The 13,360-nt window shown below is 41.9% G+C and overlaps 1 protein-coding gene across 1 annotated transcript in view; it reads left to right on the forward strand.

Moving 5' to 3' along the window:
* Positions 1-13,360, forward strand: part of DHX29 (DExH-box helicase 29) — a 1,644,099-nt gene that overhangs the window by 750,758 nt on the left and 879,981 nt on the right. The window contains exon 15 of the mRNA XM_044064425.1: positions 6,627-6,767. Coding sequence (XP_043920360.1) covers positions 6,627-6,767 — 141 coding nt within the window. The remainder of the gene's footprint in view (positions 1-6,626; positions 6,768-13,360) is intronic.

The following is a 13,360-nucleotide window of genomic DNA, read 5'->3' on the forward strand; positions in this document are numbered from 1 at the left end:
TGAGCTGAGATACAAGATCTGAATTGCCTACACATAGTAGGGCTTTATTAAGTTTAATTATGTTGGCTGCCAGGAAAACCATTTACTAGAAAATAGAAATCAAAGTCTACACCAACTGTGTATTGGATGTTATAACATATGTAAAAGAATTAGAAGAGGGATCTTTATAATAGAGAAGGCACAAATTACATAGAAGTAAATGGAGATTATGGTAAGAATATAGGCAAAATAATGTTCAGGAGGGGGAGGAGTGAGGTTTAAGAGAAGGCAGGAATTCCACAATTTTTTTGTAATATTGGACTGATGATAGTATCATAGAAATTATATGTGATGTTTATTTTATTTAAATTGAAATATGTTAAAATTATCTATTTTTTCTTTTCTGTTAATGTAGTTTGTCTATGTTTTAAGTGATAATTTAGTAAATGTGTTGAAAAAAAAAATTTTGACCAATAGAAGGGCAATCAGAAGTTCACCCTGGATGTTCTTTGTGTTTCACTGTTGCATTCATCACATTTGGGTTATCTGCCTGCCGGTAGCCCTCAGCCAGCCTGAATACCAGAGTCTTGGGATTTCTGCATCGGATGCTGTCACTTCTTCCATGACGTCAGGGGTATAAAACATGCAGCTGACGCCATTACATCAGTCTTTCTTGCCATGCGGTGGCCGAAGCAGAAGCAGTTAGCAAGTGCTGGTCGGCCAACTCCTGAAATTTTCATTTTTGAGTTTCAGACCTGAAGTCTTTAAAAAGATAAGTACCCTGTTAGGGATCCTTTTTTCTTGCTCTAACCGATGTCAGAAAAAATGTATAATGGTCTTGCCTGTGGAACGCAAATACCTCATAGAGATTTTCATTCTTACTGCGTCACCTGTTTAGGCCCAGACCATGATGTCCCTCGCTGTCGGTTTTGTGCCTTGTTCAACGCCCGAACTATTCATCGCCAGGCTATTTTTGTAGCTAAATACTTTCTTTCTTGATCTCCGTTCTCCAAAATGGCTTTGTTAAGCCATCCGACTACCAATCTTCCGAAAAAACATAAGGATAAAGACAGAGACAGGCCGCATAGGTCCAAAACTGCCGCCAATGCTTCCGTTAAGCTAGTCACCAGTCCACTGGTACTCAGTGAGGCGCTTTCGCAGCCCCTGATACCCGCTTCTACAGATTCACAGGCCTCTGCTGAGACACATTCGGAGTCTGGCAATGCCGCGAGATGCTTCTTCGACTGTGGAACCTGGTGATGTCTCTACCTTGGATGGGTCTGGAGCCACTGTGCAGGCACCGGCTTATGAGGGTGTATTCAGGCCTATGGATTTTCATATTAAATCGACGACTTTGTTTAAAGCTAAACACACCAAATTCCTCAGGCCTAAAGCTTGCACTACGCCTGGAAAACTGATGACCAAAGTGCATTCTCAGGCCCACATGCCTCAAAAACAAATGATTAGGATGGCTGAAGACCTTATTACCTTAATTAGGGGAAGCCAGCCTTCCCCCTCTTAAGAGACCTATAACTGATTTTCCTTCTGATCAGGAATCTGATATCTCTATTCCTTCTGACTGTCAGGATTTACCCTTATCTACTTATGAGGATTCTGATTCAGAGGATTCCATTCCCTCTGCTTCCCCTCCAGAGGATTTTTCTTTTGGTGAAACCTTGCATACCCTTGGGGAACATTTCCGTTGGGAAAGCCAGGACTATTCTCAGTCCAAAAAGAGACTTAGGGAATTCTTAAACCTGCCTCAGCACAGGCCTCTACCTATCCCTCCTGTTCTGGAGATTGTAGATGATGTTTTCTTGGAATCCAGCCTTACCCCAGACACTTTGCCCCCAGCTCCCAGGAAACCTGACAGGTACTACAGAGTACCCGACTCTCAACAATTTCTCTTCAAGAATCCTGCTGCGGATCCAGAGGCCATTTCCCAAGGACCTAAAAGCATTAAGGCTACTACTGCCAAAAATCCTACCCCTTCTGACAGGGATTCTAGGGCTTTAGACAGATGGGGTAAGAAGGTATATACCTCTGCTACTCTGGCCATTAGGGCTTTAAATTGCCAGTTTCGTATGTTAAAGCATCAGCAACATATTAATGGGACTAATTAAACAGAAAATAATGTTGATTCCTGACTGTGCTGAACACAAAGATTTACAAGAGTTGATGCATTCTGCTAACCAAGCTGGTAAACATACTTTGCAATGTGGTTTTGATGCTTTAGAAGCATCTTTCAGGGCTGCTGTCACTGGGTCTGTACTTAGAAGGCATGCTTGGCTTAAGGAACAAAACTTGCCAGATCATGTTAAAGCCAAATTACTGGATGCGCCCTTAAACCAAGAGCACCTTTTTGGCAACAAAGCAGAAGAAGTCCTTAAATGAATGGAGGAAAAAGCTAAATCTATGCAAACTGTTAAAAAATTCTTATAAGTACAGCCACCTAGATTCAGTAGGCATTGACCTTCAAAGAACTGGTCCTTTCCAGTCCCTTCCAGGCCTTCTCAGTCCAAACCCAGGAGCAGCAGACCACCAAGACTTCAGACTCAGGCTATGCACAGATCTAAGCAGTGGGGGGCTCCCACTCCAAAGCAGGGAGTAGTAAGCCATCCCCCTATGGAAAAATTGCACAATGACTTATCCTTAACTCTTCAAAGCATTGCTCAACTACTTGCACCTTTAGGAGGAAAGCTCGCCCTGCATGCAAGAAACTGGGAATTCATTACCCAGGACAAATGGGTTTTAAACCTAGTTTCCCCTAGGATACAGATTCCACTTCCACTGTCTCTCACCCCCAAGTGGATGGCCAGATCTCCCCCAAACCAGTGGGCGGAGGCCCAAAAACAAGTGCTCTCTCTCCTCAGCATCAAGGCTATTCAACCTTTCCCAGCAGAACAAAGGGGACAAGGTTTCTATTCAAGACTTTTCCTGGTTCCCAGAAAAGAAAACTCCTGGCATCCTATCCTGTACCTGTCTATCCTCAACACCTTTCTGGTGGTTACAAAATTCATAATGCTAACTCTTCAACAGCATGTTCCTGTGCTAGCCAAGGATGCCTGGCTGGCAACCCTTGATTTAAAAGAAGCTTATCTGCACATCCCAATAAGGGAATCTTGCAGAAAATACCTATGCTTCAGGGCAGGCTCCATGCACTATCAGTTCTCTGCACTTCCCTTTGGCTTCTCTGCTGTGCCCAAGGTATTCACAAAGTGCCTAGCTCCAGCCATTGCATTTTGCTGGCAGAGAAATATTCAGATTTACCCATATTTGGACGATTGCCTGGTTCAGGCAGAGAGTCAGGCTATTACAGCACCTGGCATTTGTAAAGAGACTTCTAACTTCACTGGGATACACCATCAACGAAAAGAAATCACACCTATTACCCTGCCAACAGATTGTATTCCTGGGAGCAAGCTTGAACACAACTTCCCAGATGGCATTCCTCACTCCAGAGAAACAAGTTTATTTGACAGCCTACTTCAACCCACTGGCCACAAAAATCCAGCTATCTGCAGGGAAAATCCTGCAAGCCCTGGGGTTCATGGCCTCTTGCATTCTGCTAATTCCATATGCAAGACTGCATATGAGGAAACTTCAATGGTATCTAAAACATCTATGGTGTCAACATTCTCAGGACCTGGAAACTATGATTCCTATCATTCCTTGCCTAAGGGCAGAGTTCCTTTGGTGGGCAGAGGCCTGCTACCACAACAAGGGACTCCCTTTCACTCTACCCCCTACCTCCCAAACCCTAACAGACGCATTGGATTATGCATGGGGGGCTCACATGGCAGGACAGTGCATTCAGGGCAAATGGAACCCAATACAGATGCATCTGCATATCAATCAAAAAGAAATGTTCGCTGTACAGAATGCTCTGACAGCCTTCAAAGACCTTATTATTCCAGGACAACTATTGGTAAAGACAGACAACACCACAGTTATGTGGTATATAAACAAGCAGGGGGGAAACCCATTCCTACCCACTCTGCAGACTAGTCATGGCTCTGTGGAACACAGCCTTGAGCAACCAAGTAAACCAACAAGCTCAGTTCCTGCTGGGCAAACTAAATTCACTGGCAGATGACTTAAGCAGAAATCTCATGGATCGACACGAACGGAAACTGGAACCCAAAATATTCAAGCTCTTGAGGAACAAGTGGGGGACACCAGAGGTAGACCTGTTTGCCTCATCTCAGAACTACCAATTGAACAAATACTGCACCAGAACGTCCCACAGTCAAGCTTGGAAAGTGGATGCCCTATCCTTTCCCTGGAAAGGCCTCTCAGTTTATGCCTTCCCCCCTCTGCCTCTCCTCTCGAAGGTCCTTCTAAAGCTGAAACAGGACAAGCCAAGGACAATGCTGATTGCACCAGACTTGCCATGCCAGCACTGGTACCCCCTTTTGCACAGTCCGACAGTGCTACAACCATGGCACTTGCCTCAGACCCCTTCCCTGCTGTCTCAGCAGGCAGGCCATATTCTGCACCCTCAGCTTCAAACCCTGAACCTTGCAGCCTGGCTAATCCCTTGAGCTCACCTCTAACAACCCTCAGTAAGCAGGTGCTGGATGTCATTCTTGAGGCAAGGAGGCCTAGTACTAGAAAATCCTATTCAGAAAAGTGGAAAAGATGCTGTTCCTGGAGCCATCTCAGAAGATGGGTACAACAGTGCCCAGCTTACCTCCAGGAAGGAATATTGTGAAGATAGCTGGTACACCTGCTTCTTGACATTGTAAATAGTGGAACCAATTTATTCCACTTCTGCCTGGTATACAGTTAATAATCATTCTCCACAAATACTCTGCTGTCTCCCACCTTTAATACTTTGTCCTTCTGCCATTGTTTTATCAGAATCAACTTGTTCTACTGCTAAGATTGCCTCTTTACTATTAAAGGTCCAGGTTGCTTTTGCATAGCCAGGTTTGGAGCATACACACAATGTGCCCTTTCAGTTAACAACAACCGCTGTTGAATACCAGTCCAGTTGCTTATTTGTGGTTTCATAAAATTAATATAGTGTGTTCCTTCCAGCTTCTCTGGTACAGCAGAAAATCTCAGTTTTTCCCTATGTGCTCTGTCCTCTAATTCTGTTATTTTTTGAAACTTGAGCAGTCTTATGTTTAACCTGTGATTTTGCAGTTGTATCACCTCATATGAATATCCATTTAAAGCTTTGTCCATTTTTCAAGCCTGTTGTTATTTAAGTTGGTATACTCCATCAGTGTTTCATTTATTTTAATCAGGCCTGTGTGCAGTTGTCTTATATTTTCCTCTAGGTTACTGGACGTCATGTCTGCAGCTTGCACTATGTTTTGCTGGAAGCTGCAGTACTCTTCCAGTTAGTGTATTTCCTCACCTTTTGTAGCTGATTTTCTTTCAGCTCCTCTGTATTTCTTTTTTCCTGGCATCCAGGCAGTGCACTTACTCGCCAGTTACTGAAATTTACCCAGAAATACAAGTCCATTGGCTTTCTCTGCTAAATTTCTGTTTTTATATTGGGAGAGCTAGAATCAAGCTGTTACTCACTGTGCAGCCATCTTGGTTGTCCTCACTTTCATTGCTATTGATGTATTTTTGTGCATGTCACAATTTAAAATTGTGACGAATAAAGTTGTTAAAAGAAAGACTGAATCCCAGATCATAGAGCTGTAAGGTGGAAACCTTAACCTTTGTGTCACCTTCCCACCTCTGCCATTATTCTTTAAAAATAACGATACATTAGTTACTTCATTTTTTCATTCTCTGGCACCCCTTTTATCTTGGGGAGGTGAAGCCTGTTGCTACTCATTGAGCACAAGGTAGAAAAAGTAATCCTGTTAGTACTGTAATCTTTTGCAGTATGTGTGAGCACTTTCTTTTGCTTAATCATGCATGTTATACACACCTACAGGCAGTTTGGAGGTTCAGCATTACAACAGTGACATCTCTTTGGGATGTGGGAGGAAACTGGATTACCCAGTGCAAACCCATGCAGAGTCCGCACAGAAAGCTAACCACTTCAGAACTGCATTGCCTTAAATAATTATATATATTTTTATAACAAACCTTAGTGTGATAGTTGAGTATTCTTAAAAAATGGATATTCACTTCACTAGGACATCTTTTGTAGTTTAGTTAATTGATTCAAAGCAAGGTATGTGGATTTAGGGTTGAAATCCCCCCTAATTTTACATACATTGTACCCTAACTTAAAGATGTGTGCAGTTAGAGATAGATGAAAAATAATGCGCCAGTGATGCAAAGCTATTATTTTTTTTTTTTTACAACACTTTTAACTGTCTCGACATAACACAAACTCCAACACTGAGAGTGCTCAGCAGAAGGAGAGGCTGTAATACCAGGCCACTGTTCTGCAGTGAAGATACGGTTAATAATTGTTTATTTAATTGTTTATTTTGTTTTTCACACTGGTTTGTTGGCTTGCACTTTTCTTCGAAATTTTTAAATATAGAATCATTATGCATAGATATGGCATTAAGGTTTTGGAGAATGACATTGCACTGCAGTACTGCTTAATTTTTGTGCCTTTGAAGATTTTTTTTTACCTCTTTTATTACAATGAGACAGTGTATTTTCTGTGAAATGCAGCATTACACATCCTGCCTGTTTTATAAATTCTGCTTCTTTTTCTTTAGGTTTTTCATCTTGAAGATGTAATTGAAAAAACTGGCTTTGTTCTGGAACAGGACTCTGAATATTGTCAGAAATTTATAGAAGAGGAAGAAGAAATTACTATAAATTGCACTGGCAAAGGGGGAAGAATACAGAAGCATCAAGTTAGTAGTAGTTTTTTTTATTTTCTGTTGAATACAAGTGTAATTTCAATGACACTGTTATGAATTTTAGGTATTTGAGTCTAGACATCCATATATTCCAATTTTATTGAACAACTTATTATGGATGAAAAAGGGTAAGCAGAATAAGCCAGGCATTTCTGTCCTCAGTAGCAGTCTGTAACTCATCCTGTGGGATCCCTAAGCACTTCTTGGCCTTCTCCGTCCGTGTCATGGATTCTAACTCGGGGTCTCCTCCCTTTTTTAATTTCTCCAAGACTTTTGGGTTTCTAATAGCATGACAGTAGTGGACCCCATTCCTAAGTCAATGTATGATTAAAGTTCATGAAATTAGTATTATTTCAATATTTGATGTTGGCTAAAAGTGCTGTTCATGCTCAAGTTACATGCATCAGTAACATATCTAAATACAACTGTAAATCCTTTTTTATGAGACCCATTGCTCCTACTACTACTGGAATTGTCTTGGTATCCTTCTTCCATATTGCTCTTGTTTGTACCTGCAAGTTCTGGTATTTTATAACTTTCTCTCTCTCTCTCTGTACACAAGACTTTGTAATCACTGGGTGTAGCAATTTCAGTGATCGATGCTACTTTTGTCTTCTTTTCCTGGACTACTATATTTGGTTTTCCTGCATCTATTTTTGAACTGTTGGTAATGGGTGATCCCATGTGATATAGACTTCATCATTTTATGTAATACTTTGTGGCTAATGTTTCAAATGCTTCTCAACTACTTCAGTATTATAATGTTTGCACAATCTACAATGCAACAGTGTTGCCACATTATTATGCATTTCAGTATACAGGCCTTCTACCATTAGAGTATCACACCCAGCAACAAGATGTATGACTGTTTCCAAAGCTGTTTTACAAATCCTGCATTTGTCTGTTTCTCTAACATGTTCAATGGATTTTGTAAACCAGCGTGTATATAGTCCACTGTCCTTGGTCACCAGTATTAGCCTTTTGTCATTTGGTTTAAATTCACCTCTCCTTAACCATTACTGCATTAAATCCTGATCGACATGGGGTTGTACAAGTTTTCTGTACTTGCGACTATATTTATGCATTTTCCACATTTCTTACCTTTTCATCTGATCCTTAAATTCTTTCTTTTGTTTTTTTGGCACATTCAGTTGTTGCCTGATTTTTTATCTACTTCTGGTTTGATTTCTATTCCCATTTGACATTGATATGCTGCTGCTAAACTAAGCAGGGAAGTCATCTTAGACTTGTTCTTATATTTTTAAAACTTTCTCTATGTTTGGATCTTGTGAGGTTAACAAATATGTATGTAGTCATATGATTGCAGAATCTATACATGTAATCAATTTTGAGGAGGCCCATACCTCCTTCAGAAAGGGGAATATATACTCTTGGTGTACGTTGACTTTTATAAATCATTTGATAAGCATGATAAATTTTTCGTCTTTTCTTGTCCAATTGATCCATTAACTTTTGGGGCCAGTGAATCACCTAAAAACTGTAAGAACAGGAAGAGCAAATTGGTTTATAGCTTGGACTTTGTTCCTGGATGTCAGAGTTGTTTTCAGTATTAATTTTAGTCTTCTAAAATACTTCTAAGTTGTATTCACATTTGTTCCTGTTTTATTGTTGATCCTTCATCAGTTTCCAAATATGTATATATTCTCTCTTGCTCAAGTTCTTTTATTATCACCTTCCTGTCCGAGACTGATACTTTCTTGTTGCTGTAGCTTTCCTGCTTTAAAGGTTGCTTTTGCACATTTATCAAGACCAAATTACATTTTTGTATCATCTGAGACATTTTTGACTACTTGCAGTTGTGTTTTCAGTTTCTTGTCTGATGAACTATACAGTTTTAAATCATGCACAAAGAGAAGATGAGAATTGTTGTTTTCTGGGAGCCAAATTGTAGCCATGACCTACTTTATTAAGTAGACAGCTCTTCATGTTCAGTTAAAGGCAAGACAAAAGAGCCAAACAGTCACCCTGGAATATCTCCCTTCAAATTTTTATCCCTGGGATAATAATTTTTTTTTTCCTTTATCTTGTCTCGGCTGCAGAGTTGTTTGCCACTGTTTCATTGTTACTGTAATGTAATCAATCAATGTAGGGTGTAACTTATACAATTGTAAGCAGTATTTTATCCATGAATGTGGGATGCTGTCAGATGCTTTTCTGTAGTCTGTCCATACCATACATAGATGCTTCCCCTTTTCATAATTCTCCATTATAACTTTATTTAATGACTAATGATCATTTGTTCCATATGACTTTCTTTTCTTACCCTTTTGTTCTGTTGCCATGATTGAGTTTTCTTCTAAATGACTGTAAAATCTGTCAGCATCAATTTCATTGTATAGCTTTTACATCATTGGAAGGCAAGTTATTGGCCTATAGTTTTAGGATATTTTTTAGGGTCACTCTTGAGGAGTATCATTTTTTGTCTGTTGTTAACAAGGTTGGTATCTGTTTGAGGTGCACGTATAAATAGTTCTTACTCATGGTTAAATAATGTACCTTCTGTGGAAGGTGCTCAGGGGACATGCCAGCTGACTCCTGTTAATATTATAGAGGAGCACCAACTGTAATCTGCGATCTTCCACAGTGCGTGTAAGAGAGAGAATGAACACAGTGTAGAATAGGTAGACATAAATAATTATGTACTACACATTATACTGAACTCAAAGAGTATGTAAAATTAAAAGAAGTTAAATGCGGTTCCTCTTAAAACATCATGTCATGATTATCTTCCAGACTTGTCTTCATATGCCCTGTGACCTAAAAGACATGATGTTTCTAGTAATTTCCAATTAAATCGGTTTGATGAAGCTTTATGATCTTACTTTAAGAAATCTTCTAGTGTTGTTAGCTGTTAATAACTCCTTTGGGACATTCTTCTGTGCAGCCCCTGCACAGTTCTTTCACTTTGTTGCTTCTTGCTCTTGAGGTTCCTGCACTTTCTGCAGGTGCACACCATAACTTCAAATGTTGGATAAAGGCTTTTTAGGGAAAAAAAAGAAAACAAATACTAAATAAAAGTTTGGGTGAAATGATTTGCAGAAGCTTGTGATTAGTATAAAAAATAAAAGAATGACACAAAATGAGGAATACCATGAGGAACTGTTTAAAACAAATGTAATTTGATGACGCAGCATTCAGCAAATATTACACATCTCACTTCATTTCTTTCATTTCTTATGCTGTTCAGATTTAGTCCCAAAACAGCACTTTCCCTTTTGTTTGCATCTGTTTTCTTCCTGCTCTACTTTTCCTACCTGCTTTCTCGCCACTAAATTTAACATCTTTCTCTTTTTGTTCTTTTCCTGTTTCTGACTCACTATCTTTCTTTTCTTCACTCGATAACCCATCAGACATCTTTCCATTTCACTGTTGCAGTATTCCTTACAATAGGGATCCTCTGTCAAAGGTGGCCCGATGACCGTCCAGTATACTAAAGCCTCTTAGGTTGCTAAGAGTACACCATACATCACTTGTATGCTCTCCTTGTACAGCATAGGGCATGAAGGTGACGTTGGATGTACCATCCTCAGAACTACTTTGCCACTAGTCTGAAAGCTATCTTTGATCATCAGTCTGAAAACTTGCTTTGTTTGCTAGTTTACCAAGCTGTTTTCAGGTAGGTGCCCCAGTGGGGTTTTGTTATCTTTTTTCCTTATTTTTGTTGCTTATGGAGTTCATGTCATCCAGAAAGGGTAAATCCTAGTGTGGGAGACAGATTCCCCATAAAGAATGTCATGAGCAGTGTTTATTTTGTCTAGGTGCTTTCCACGACTGTACATCCTGCTCTCTTTACCAGGCTTTCATTCCAAAGATTCTGCATAGCCGACATTCCTCTTTGGCCATATGTTTAGAAAATCAATGTCTTAAGCTTTTGGCAAAAGATGCTATGGAGGGAACTTACTGCTCTGAGGGTCAGTTGTCCATGAAGAAGAAGGAGTCCAAGGAAGCCAGGCATGATTTTTTGGCTGTGCTGCCTCTGCCGGACATCTCTCTCGAGGCTAGTGAAAGCCTGGAAGATTGCCTGGCTACTAGGTTGGATTCCTGTGCTGCGACTGCTTCGAAGGGTGGCATGGACCCTGCTGTCTCATGTCTTTTGTATTCAAATGAGACACTGAGGCACAGTGATGGGTTCAAATTGTTTATTGTACATAAACTCATCAGGAGTTGTAACTGGAACATGTACTTAAGCTAACTGACTGACTCATTACTTCAGATACACTCATATGTGCATCTCCATTCATGTCTGCATTCACTTTGACTATACGAAATGGCACTGATCATGCACATGCTCAGTAACTAAGTGCTATCTAGCTACAGTGGCCGACTAGGTACAATGCACACAATGATCTACATCCTCCCTGTTTGATTTGTTTGATAGGCTATAAGAGAACAAGATATTTTATAAGATAGACATTGCACCAACATATAACAACAAAATGTAATGGAATCCTATCTCGCCTACATTCATAACTGATGGGTTCGGAGCCGATTCGTCGGCTCCGACTCGGCCACTATATACTAGAACGAAGTCTCTCATTGGCTGGGCTTCCCCTTATCCCAGAATGCACCACGCCTGCTTCCCCAGATCTCGTTTGCCGCTTTTCAAGCTGGACGTGGTTTCGACTTGGCTGGAGCTAAGTGTATTTTCTTGACCTTTTTGGTCTTTTTGGCTAGGGTTTCTGTCGGCTTTTAAACAAACAGCTGTTTTAACAGCTTTGTGAGCGTTTGTGGTCAGTTTTTCTGAAAATTAGAACTGTATACTTTTTTCTTCTAGTGTTCTGGGCAAGGCCCGTTTAAGTTAGAGGGCCTTTGCCCTTATTGTGTGCTTATTCTCTTGTTGTGTGACTGAATCGTTTCTTGTTTTTTTCCTATTGTATCGGGCTAAGCCCGTTTAAGTTAGAGGGCTTTAGCCAATATATTTGTTTACTTCTGCGTGTTCTAGCTATCTGTTACCTGTTGCTACTGTGTTCAGTATGTCTAAGGAGTAGAAATCAGGATTTAAAAAATGTGCTAAATGTAATTATAAAATGTCTATTACAGACAGCCATGCTGTCTGCGTGTACTGTTTAGGGCTTAAACATCTACAGGATAATTGCAGTGTTTGTCACGCTTTTTCTTCCAGGGTCCTACAAGAAAGAAAAAACAAGCTGATACTCAGAGGTCTTATTAAGCCTTCTTTTGAGGAAGCGTTGGCTTCATCTCCAGCTTCTAAAAAGAAGAGATCGTCGGCTCCAACCAGTCCGTCGGGCCCGACACCTAAGAAGCATAAATTGTCGGCTCCGACCAGTCCGTCGGACCCGACATCTAAGAAACATGGATCGACTTCTTCCTCGGCTCCAATGGCTTCGGAGCCGATGGCTGAAGGGTCTGCCTTGGTGCTTCTTTCCTCGGCTCCATTGGTGTCGGAGCCACAGGTTAGTGCATTGAGAGGCCAATCACCTACTTCGGCTCCTTTGGTCTCGGAGCCGTTGGAGGTGTGCAGCTCAGACTCTTCCCCCTCGGCCCCGGAGCCGCCTTCGGCACCGACACCCTTATAAACGGTTCCGGTCTCAGGTCCGATAGTGTTGGAACCCTTTCGGAGCCAATCCCCTGTTTTATCGGAGCCGAGGCAAAAGTCTTCTCGACCCCAGTCTATTTCCTCCAAATCCTCTAGGTTGTCTGATTCGGATTTGGATAGGGTTATCCAGAGGCTGTTCCAGTCCCCAGTTTTTACTAAAATGATCTCGGCTCCAGCCCACTCGGCTTCGGAGCCGATTCCCCATTCCGTGCTTTTGATTCCTCCTCCGACCCCCTTGGAGCTGTTGGAGTCGGTGCTGGTAGAACGCAGCGGAATCGTCCAGTCGGAGCAGGGACCCCCTCGGAGTTTCTCTGCTCCGACCTTCATTCCTACCCTGTCCTCGGTGTCAGGGTTTGGTACCGGGTCTTCCTCGGCGGGGGCCGAGGGTAACACTGTGGAGCTCGCCTCTTCGATGCCCAGTCTTCCCCTCGGAGCATCGGCCACAGGAATTCCCGGTACCTCCATGGTCTCTCAGCAAGTGCCCTCTGCAGAGTCTGGAGGTCCTGCTTTTGAGGCCATGAGGAGTGCGCTGGCCATGACCTTGCCAGTTCAGCAGGTTTCTACCTCACCGTCCCAAGTTTTGGGTACTGGTGCCTCTGGAGACATTCTTTCCCACAACAGTGGGGCCCCGGGGCCTGAGGATACCCCCTTAGAGGGTTCCCTTCTTCCGGGGGGTCCTTCTGAATCTGCTTCGGATGAACCCCCAAGGAAGAAACTGTGCAAGAGGAAGCATGTTGATTCCCAAGATGAGTCCGTCACTTCAGATACTGACCTCGATGATGCGGAGGGGTCCCCAAAATCGTCCTCGGATGACGTCTCCTTCTCGGATATCCTTGAGATCTTGAGACAGAGAGGCGATTGGCAATCCAAAGCCCCTACCGCTGAGGAGTCAGTCTTCCTCAAGGCCTTCGGGGCCCAGCCCTCCTCTTCCTGGGTGTCTCCACCCTTCGACGTGTTATTAGATCTAATCTCTCAGAGGGGGTGGGAACATCCTGATACAGTGGAACCG

The sequence above is a fragment of the Protopterus annectens genome, chromosome 2.part2 (genome assembly GCF_019279795.1).
Source record: "Protopterus annectens isolate FY-2018-M chromosome 2.part2, PAN1.0, whole genome shotgun sequence".
Classification (NCBI taxonomy): Eukaryota; Metazoa; Chordata; order Ceratodontiformes; family Protopteridae; genus Protopterus; species Protopterus annectens.